Source organism: Babylonia areolata, chromosome 23, assembly GCF_041734735.1.
Source record: "Babylonia areolata isolate BAREFJ2019XMU chromosome 23, ASM4173473v1, whole genome shotgun sequence".
Taxonomy (NCBI): Eukaryota; Metazoa; Mollusca; class Gastropoda; order Neogastropoda; family Buccinidae; genus Babylonia; species Babylonia areolata.
This window is the reverse complement of record NC_134898.1, coordinates 17,388,347-17,397,925: the sequence shown is the minus strand read 5'-3', so window position 1 is coordinate 17,397,925 and position 9,579 is coordinate 17,388,347. Positions and strand designations below refer to the sequence as shown.

General features: G+C 43.2%; 1 protein-coding gene across 1 annotated transcript in view; it reads left to right on the top strand.

The window, feature by feature from the left end:
- LOC143297823 (two pore channel protein 2-like) overlaps positions 1 to 9,579 on the top strand; it is a 69,122-nt gene that overhangs the window by 48,510 nt on the left and 11,033 nt on the right. The window contains exons 21-23 of the mRNA XM_076610333.1: positions 607 to 683; positions 3,804 to 3,873; positions 8,263 to 8,345. Of these exons, the coding sequence (XP_076466448.1) occupies positions 607 to 683; positions 3,804 to 3,873; positions 8,263 to 8,345 (230 nt within the window). The remainder of the gene's footprint in view (positions 1 to 606; positions 684 to 3,803; positions 3,874 to 8,262; positions 8,346 to 9,579) is intronic.

Sequence of the window (9,579 nt, the reverse complement as noted above, 5' to 3'; positions counted from 1 at the left end):
TGTACACTGTGTTGTGACATGTGTGTTGTGACATGTACACTGTGATGTAACATGACATGTATGTTGTACACTGCACTGTGACATGTACACTGTGTTGTGACATGTATGCTGTGTTTTGACATGTACGCTGTGTTGTGACATGTACGCTGTATGCTGTGTTGTGACATGTACATTTACGCTGTGTTGTGACATGTATGCTGTGTTGTGACATGTACACTGTATGCTGTGCTGTGACATGTATGCTGTGTTGTGACATGTATGCTGTGTTGTGACATGTACACTGTACGCTGTGTTGTGACATGTACACTGTGTTGTGACATGTACATTTACGCTGTGTTGTGTCTGTCATGTTGTGACAGGTGATATACTACATGTATCAGGTCATATGCTACATAGTTTGTCAGGTGATATAGTTCACGTGATAGGTGATATACTACATGTGACAGGTGATATAGTACATGATGTGACAGGTGATATAGTTCATGATGTGACAAGTGATATACTACATGTGACAGATGATATACTACATGTGACAGGTGATAGGTGATATGCTACATGTGACAGGTGATATGTTACACGTGACAGGTGATATACTACATGTGACAGGTGATATACTACGTGTTTGCGGTGCTGGGGATGGAACTCTTTCAGGACGTCATCAAGTTTAACAACGTCACGGACAGGTAGAGGGCTGAAGTCATTTTAGGATAAAACCTGAAGATGAAGTGTGTCACTCAAGCATTCATGGATACACACACAGGCACTCAGGCATGCATTTATACACACACACACACACACTCTGTCTCTCTCTCTCTCTCTCTCTCTCTCTCTCTGTCACTTCCTCTTTCGCTGTCTCTCTTTCCTTCTCTCTGTCTGCCTGTATCTGTCTCTTTCTCTCTGTCTCTGTCTACCTCTCTCTGTGTCTCTCTGTCTCTCTTCGTCTCTGTCTGTCTGTCTCTCCGTCTCTCTGTCTGTCTGTCTCTGTCTGTCTCTCTGTCTCTCTCTCACTCTTTGTCTCTCTCTCTCTCTCTCTCTCTCCGTCTCTCTCTGTCTCTGTCTGTCTGTCTGTCTCTCTCTCTCCCCGTCTCTCTCTGTCTCTGTCTGTCTGTCTTTCTCTCTCTCTGTCTCTGTCTGTCTGTCTCTCAGTCTCTCTGTCTCTCTGTCTCTCTCTCTGTGTCTGTCTCTCTGTGTCTGTCTCACCCTGTCTCTAGTCAGTCATGGTACAGGAAAGCAAGGCAGTGTGGGTGATAGGCACCCCGTCACTGACAGAAACATTGATGGTTCAGATGACCCACAGGGTGCTGATACAGGGATCTTCTTCTTCTTCTGCGTTCACTCGTATGCACATGAGTGGGCTTTTACGTGTATGACCATTTTTACCCCACCATGTAGGCAGCCATACTCCGTTTTCGGGGGTGTGCATGCTGGGTATGTTCTTGTTTCCATAACCCACCAAACACTGACATGGATTACAGGATCTTTAACGTGCGTATTTGATCTTCTGCTTGCATATACACACGAAGGGGGTTCAGGCACTAGCAGGTCTGCACATATGCTGACCTGGGAGATCGTAAAAATCTCCACCTTTTACCCACCAGGCGCCGTCACCGTGATTCGAACCCGGGACCCTCAGATCGAAAGTCCAACGCTTTTCCATTCGGCTATGGCACCCGTCGATACAGGGATCAAAACCCGGGACCCTTAGACTGAAAGTCTCATGCTCTGACCGCATGGCTACAGTGAGTCAGTGAATGAGCTATGTAGGGATAGCACTCCATGGCTACAGTGGATGAGCTGTGTTGGGATAGCACCCAGTGGCTACAGTGAGTCAGTGAATGAGCTATGTAGGGATAGCACTCCATGGCTACAGTGAATGAGCTATGCAGGGATAGCACCACATGGCTACAGTGAGTCAGTCAGTGAATGAGCTATGTAGGGATAGCACCACATGGCTACAGTGAGTGAATGAGCTATGTAGGGATAGCACCCCATGGCTACAGTGAGTCAGTGAATGAGCTATGTAGGGATAGCACCCCATGGCTACAGTGAGTCAGTGAATGAGCTATGTAGGGATAGCACCACATGGCTACAGTGAATGAGCTATGTTGGGATGGCACCACATGGCTACAGTGAATGAGCTATGTAGGGATAGCACTCCATGGCTACAGTGAATGAGCTGTGTAGGGATAGCACCACATGGCTACAATGAGTCAGTGAATAAGCTATGTAGGGATAGCACCACATGGCTACAGTGAGTGAATGAGCTATGTAGGGATAGCACCCCATGGCTACAGTGAGTCAGTGAATGAGCTATGTAGGGATAGCACCCCATGGCTACAGTGAGTCAGTGAATGAGCTATGTAGGGATAGCACCCAATGGCTACAGTGAGTCAGGCAGTGAATGAGCTATGTACGGATAGCTTCATATGGCTAAAGTCGGCAAATGAGCTATGTAGGGATAGCATCACATGGCTAAAGTGAGTGAATGAGCTATGTAGGGATAGCACCCCATGGCTACAGTGAGTCAGGCAGTGAATGAGCTCTTTTTCTGGCTAGCCATGGACACCGTGCGTATGAACTGGCTGCCCCAGTGGCTGGGAAAGGGTGTGAGACCTTTCTAGTTCCTGTGCACTCAGCGAAAGTTTCCCTTTCATCTGTCCAGTCCTTTCTCTGGGCTGTATCTGGATGTTGTGGGGGTTAGGGGGTGCACGGGAGGGGTAGTACCTCTAGAGGGGGGGTTTGTCACGCTCTTCCGGGAGTGGTTCGTCCTCTATTGGTCCCCACCGGCACCCAGTTCTCACCTATGGGTCCTAGAAGCTGCTAGCATGCTGCAGCGCCCAACCCCTGGGCAACGGCTTTGACAGGCTGGCTAAACTAGGTGAGGGTAGCCAACAGGTCTCAAACCCTCGGTGAGTTAGGGCTTGTCTACCCAAGCATGAGAAGACTGGATCCGGCAGACTCTGCGGAAGAAACCTTCATGGTTCAACAGAGAGGAAGGCGGTTGCAGCAGAGCACTGTGGAGTGCTGAGGGCAGGATGAGGCACATAGGACATCCTGGTCATCCACTGCATCCGTTTCCATCTCCAGTCGTCTTGACCTCGTCTTGCCACTGGATACAGACGGTCTTGGACAAGAGAGTGAGGTTGATGGTGCGCAACTCCTCCTCACTATAAACAAAGTCATCGCGCAAGTCATCAGTCATCCTTCTGCCCAACCCACCCACCCCCAAGATGACTAGATGGTCCTCGTCGATCCCGACGGATGAACCACCATCTGGATGTTGTGAACAACATGTGTTTTTGACTTGTGTAGACAGCTCTGATGTGGCCCTTTGGGCTGTGAGCAATGGGATTAGACATTGTAGCTGTTAGTTCTTCTCAGCAATAGCATCTATAAGACATTGTGGCTGTTAGTTCTTCACAGCAATAGCATCTATAAGACATTGTGGCTGTTAGTTCTTCACAGTAATAACGCCTATATGACATTGTGTGTTTGATATTTCTTTGCATTGATAGCACATATAAGACATTGTGGTTGTTAGTTCTTCACAGCAATAGCATCTACAAGACATTGTGGTTGATATTTCTTTGCATTGATAGCATCTATAAGACATTTTGGTTGATATTTCTTTGCATTGATAGCATCTATAAGACATTTTGGTTGATATTTCTTTGCATTGATAGCATCTATAAGACATTGTGGTTGATATTTCTTTGCATTGATAGCACATGTAAGACATTGTGGTTGTTAGTTCTTCACAGCAATAGCACCTACAAGACACTGTGGTTGTTATTTCTTCACAGCAATCGCACCTATGAATGTGGCAGCTACAGGCAACTAGAGTACTGGTCCAACAACTTTGATGACTTTGCTGTGAGTTCCTGGTTGGATTAGTACTCTCACTTTGACACACACACACACACACACACACACACACACACACACACACACACACACACACAACATCAGATACACACAAACAAAAGCATATTCATACACATACACACGTTCATGTTAAATGTGTAAATGTAGACACTAACATGCATCCAAACACCTGTACTGCATGCAGTTATATGCATGTAACCTATACATATATGTGACCCTCCACCACGAAATGAGTCGCTTTGCACCAGAGGTCGATTTTTAGTTATTGGTATATCATAAATCTGCAATAAATGACCTTTACAGCGAAAAAAAAAGTTTGTAGATCGGATGATTCTGTGAAAAGTTATTGTGATTTGAAGTTCTAAAGTCGCGAAAGTAACGAACTGAGAAATCAAGGCCGAAAAGTTTTGGAACATGTTCATAGCAACCACATACTTCTAAGCAAGATATGTTCATGAAATTTGGCACACACATACTTAGTGGCAATATCCACAATTGCACAAAGTTTGAAAGAAAAATATTGAGTGTATTTGATTTTATTCAAATAAGAATTTTCTAAATTTTTTTGGAAAGAATTGCAACTGAAGTATTAGTATACTTACTTTTTAATCAGCTCAACATGACTAAAAACCTTCCAGTTTTAAGATCAGTTTTGTTGTGGTGTTGTTTGTGGTCCAATTACTATGAAAATTTTGCTTTGTATAGTATGTGTACTAAAATTTATGCCAGATTAGAGGTAAAAAATGCTAAATCATGATGCTGAATCATGTAATTGTTGTAATTCAATGTGCTCACTGGCTTAGTGTGCTTGTGATATTACCATAATCCATACAACAAGCACAACAAAATAACAAAAAAGATCCACACAACAAAACTGCTCATACAAAAGGTACAAGTTCATGTGTGTTTTATCCCAGCATGGCATCAAATGAAATACATTTCATAATCCAAATGAACACTTCAAACACTTCATCTGCAAAGAAAACCTACTTGTCAAACCCATACTTCACACAATAAAGACACACAACCTCATCAAACAAACACTCAATCTGCTAAAAAAAAAGAAAAAAAAATTAAAAAAAGAAAAGAAAAAAAGTGCAGATATGTTGCACAGGTAATCAATTCTTGTGGTACAAAGTGTCATCAGGGTGGATGGTGTTGATATTGAACCTTCTTCCTCCATTTTTTTTTCTCCACCGGTGGTGTCAGTATGTTCCAAAACTGCATGGTTTATCCTGAAACAGTTTGTTATGTAATACTTCTTTATCTCTTTTCATTTCCTTTGTTTTGAATTATTTTCTATATGTTCTAAAGTTTATTCATTAATGCTAATAATATTAGATTAAATATCAACAGTAATTTCAGTTTTGTACATTTACATCACAGCTTTCATTCTTTACACAGGACTTTACAAAATGCTTTACTTCTAGTTCTATGTATTTTATCAGAAAATAAAAAAAAGAATACACTTATTATATATATATATATATATATATATATATATATATCATAATATAATCAGACAAAGCAGTTTACTGATAATAAAAGTATGAAATAGTGATTATTAATGCTGTATCACTATGAGTATCAGTGTGCATATCAGTGTGCATGTGCATGACATGCTGCAATCCATTAAGTTACTTTATGCATAGTGGCATGTCAAGCACATGCACACTTATATCATTTATGTAAATGTCTGTGCAAAAGTTTACAATTCCATACATGTACATCTCGACAAAGTTTGTAAAAAGAAACTAAGTTTGCACACTTCATGGTAAATTCATACTATAAATCATAGTACATTAACAGTTGACTCACTCACTCATAGATAGTTCACCAGCAGACAGTTCTTTAGTTGACAGTGTAGTTAGTTTGGTGGTGTTGCCTCTCCTTCTGATGACATGACTTGCCAGCAGTGATATCAGAATTATTCATTGGTGTACAGGCAGGCATATAAAGTACCATCATATCTTTCAGGGCTGAAAAAGAAATTGAACTATTAGTACACAACTCTATATTTATTTAAAACAACACACACACACACACACACACACACACACACACACACACACACACATTGAACTTTTAGTACACAACTCTATATTTATTTAAAACAACACACACACACACACACACACACACACACACACACACACACACACACACACACACCCCAACCTGACACACATTCACATAAAATATCCATTGAAGCAAATTCTGTGAAACTGAAAACTGTTCATAATGTCATGCCCCTGAACCTCCCCTTGCTCAGTTAAATGGTTAAACTGTGAAGGGGCAGTGTGTGAGTGTGTGTGTGTGTGTGTGTGTGTGTGTGTGTGTGTGAGTGAGTATGTGACTCACTGTGTGACACACATTGTGTATGTATGTGTGTGTGTGTGTGTGTGTGTGTGTGTGTGTGTGTGTGTGAGTGACATGTATACACACTGTGTCACACATTGTGTGTGTGTGTGTGTGTGTGTGTGTGTGTGTGTGTGTGATCTTTTAATTAACATTCTGTTAATTTCCTCAGATTCACTTTATTCTTTCAATCATTTTTATTCCACATGTCAAACAGTTAATTCCTGTTCCAATGTAAGACAATAAATCAGTCTTGAGTCAATCATTGTTAAATAAATTATTATCAATTGATTATACCATCATTACATTTCAGTATTTGTCAATGTGGGTAAAATAAGAAAGCTTACCTTCAGACACTTCAGCTATATCCAGTCCCCCAGTCACTTTGCTTGCATATTCCTTGTGTGAGCTGTGAGAAACCCAGTTCTATCACTTCAGTGCAGCAAGTCAGTTTCACTTGTTTCCATGTCAGTCACAACACTGATGGCACCTGGTGCATGTGATTTCGGCAATTACAGGCGAAGGCTTCCAATCTTTCTGTATCTAGTGCAAATGTTGATTCGTCATCTACATCAAAATTAATATTATTGTTGATGAAAACTGAACGACAATCCTGCGTCGTCTGCTTTCGAAATCAGCGTTGCCTTCGTGTTCACTGAGATCGATTTCATGAACGGTCAGTTCCATCAATGAAGTACTGGGTTAGAAACTCACAAATGTCGTCTTCTTCACTGACTGGCAAAATGTGTGCAACACAAGTGTATCTTGTCAGGAAATCGCCAAGTCACTCTTGAAAACGTGCTTCCGAACCCTGCGACCATGTTTATTTGAGCTGGCGTGCTGAATGGCTGGTTTCGTCACGTGGCCTCTCTCGGCCAATGACAGAGGGGATTTTCCTTCATAGTGACGCATTGTTTACGTAGTGTATCCTTATTTTGAAAGCGACGATTCGCTCGTAGTTAAAAAATCAACCAATGAGAAGGACATAGATTGAAAGAGACGGACTTGAACTTTAAAACAATGTATGATTCGACCGGTCGATTCCAAGAGATGACTGAGGGCAAGCTTGTCAAAGTTGATCGATTTCGCGAAGTCATAGGCGATCAGAATGACGGGTTAGGCATTTTAAGCACACTTTTAAGGCAAAAGAAGACACAGTTATGCCTAGATACTTCAATATGAGATAAAAGAAAGCCTAAAGTTTACTATGAAGTCAAAATCTGAAAATCGACAACCTGACCCCCACCCGCCTAAAATCGCCGCTAGCGGGAAAGTTGGTCAGGGACAAAGCGACTCATTCCGTGATGGAGGGTCACATATAAGAACACATGCACAGAGAGTGAAAGTGTGTGTGTGTGAGTTAGGAAGAACCAGTCGGTCAGCATTTGTGGGAGGGTAGAAGGGTAGGCTGGTATGAATATCTTGATGTGTTTTTGAGTAGGTTGCTGTTTGTGTCAGTGTAAATGCTATGTCTGTGTGAGTCTGATGCCTGTATCAATGTAAATGATGTATGTGTCAGTCTGCGCATGATGCCTCAGTGTGTGCGTGGTGTTGTGTATGGGTGCTGTGTCAGTGGTGACTTGCCAGCAACAGTGTCAGTGATGATGTGTGTGTGTGTGGCATTGTGTCAGTGACAGTGTGTAAGTGGTGACATGTCAGTGTGACAGTGTCAGTGATGATGTATCAGTGGCAGTGTGGCAGTGGTGACATGCTAGTGTCAGTGGTGATGTGTCAGTGGTGACATGCCAGTGTCAGTTATGATGTGTCAGTGGTGACATGCCAGTGGTAGTGATGATGTGTCAGTGTGTCGGTGGTGACGTGTCAGTGATGGTGTGTCAGTGGTGACATGCCAATGTCAGTTATGATGTGTCAGTGGTGACATGTCAGTGTCAGTGGTGACATGCCAGTGTCAGTGGTGACATGTCAGTGTCAGTGATGATGTGTCAGTGGTGACATGTCAGTGTCAGTGGTGACATGTCAGTGGCAGTGATGATGTGACATGTCAGTGTGTGTGTTCAGGCTTCCCTGGTGGTGCTGTGGGATGTGATGGTGGTCAACAACTGGATGGTCTTCCTGGAGGCCTACAGGACTGCCACCTCCGCGTACGTCGCCCTCTGTCCTCCTCACATCACACACCTGGTGCCCACGTCACATCACACACATCTCATACACCTGTCATACACCTGTCACACACATCTCATACACCTGTCACACACCTCTCATACACCTGTCACACACCTCTCATACACCTGTCACACACCTCTCATACACCTGTCACACACCTGTCACACACCTCTCACACACCTGTCACACACATGTCACACACCTGTCACACATCTCTCATACACCTGTCACACACCTGTCACACACTTCTCATACACCTCTCATACACCTGTCACACACCTGTCACACACTTCTCATACACCTCTCATACACCTGTCACACACATCTCATACACCTGTCACACACTTGTCACACACCTCTCATACACCTGTCACACACCTCTCATACACCTGTCACACACCTGTCACACACCTCTCACACACCTGTCACACACCTCTCATACACCTGTCACACACCTGTCACACACCTCTCATACACCTGTCACACACCTGTCACACACCTCTCATACACCTGTCACACACCTCTCATACACCTCTCACACACCTGTCACACACCTCTCATACACCTGTCACACACGTCACACATCTGACACACACCTGTCACACATATGTCACACTTCTGACACACACTTGTCACACCTGTCACACACTTGCTACACACATACCACACTCATGTCACACACATGTCACACCTACATTACACACTTGTCACACCCTATCTCTCTCTCTCAGTCATGTATATGTCTTATTCAACATGTGTAATAGGTATGCATTTTTTTTCCCTTTTTTAAATTTTATTTGGAAGAATGACGTATGTTTTCAAGCGTCTTTTTTTTTAAATCAAAGTTTACACATACACAGCAGACCATGATTTATTCCAGGGTCATAAGCCAGCACTTTACCATTCATCTGGGTTCCAGTGCCATCGTTTTAATTTGGGGGGCATTTTGAGTTCTACAGGTTTTTAAAAAGTTTGTTTATTTTGTGGAGAATAATCTGTTTGAACCCTGCATATGCGGCCTCTCCCAGACAGACAGCTTCCCTCACAGACAGATGGCCTCTCTCAAAGACGGCCTCCCTCACAGATGGCCTCCCTCTCTCACAGATGGCCTCCCTCACAGACAGATGGCTTCCCTTCCTCACAGATGGCCTCTTCCACAGACAGCCTCTCTCACAGACGGCCTCCTCTCTCTCACACAGACGGTCTCTCTCA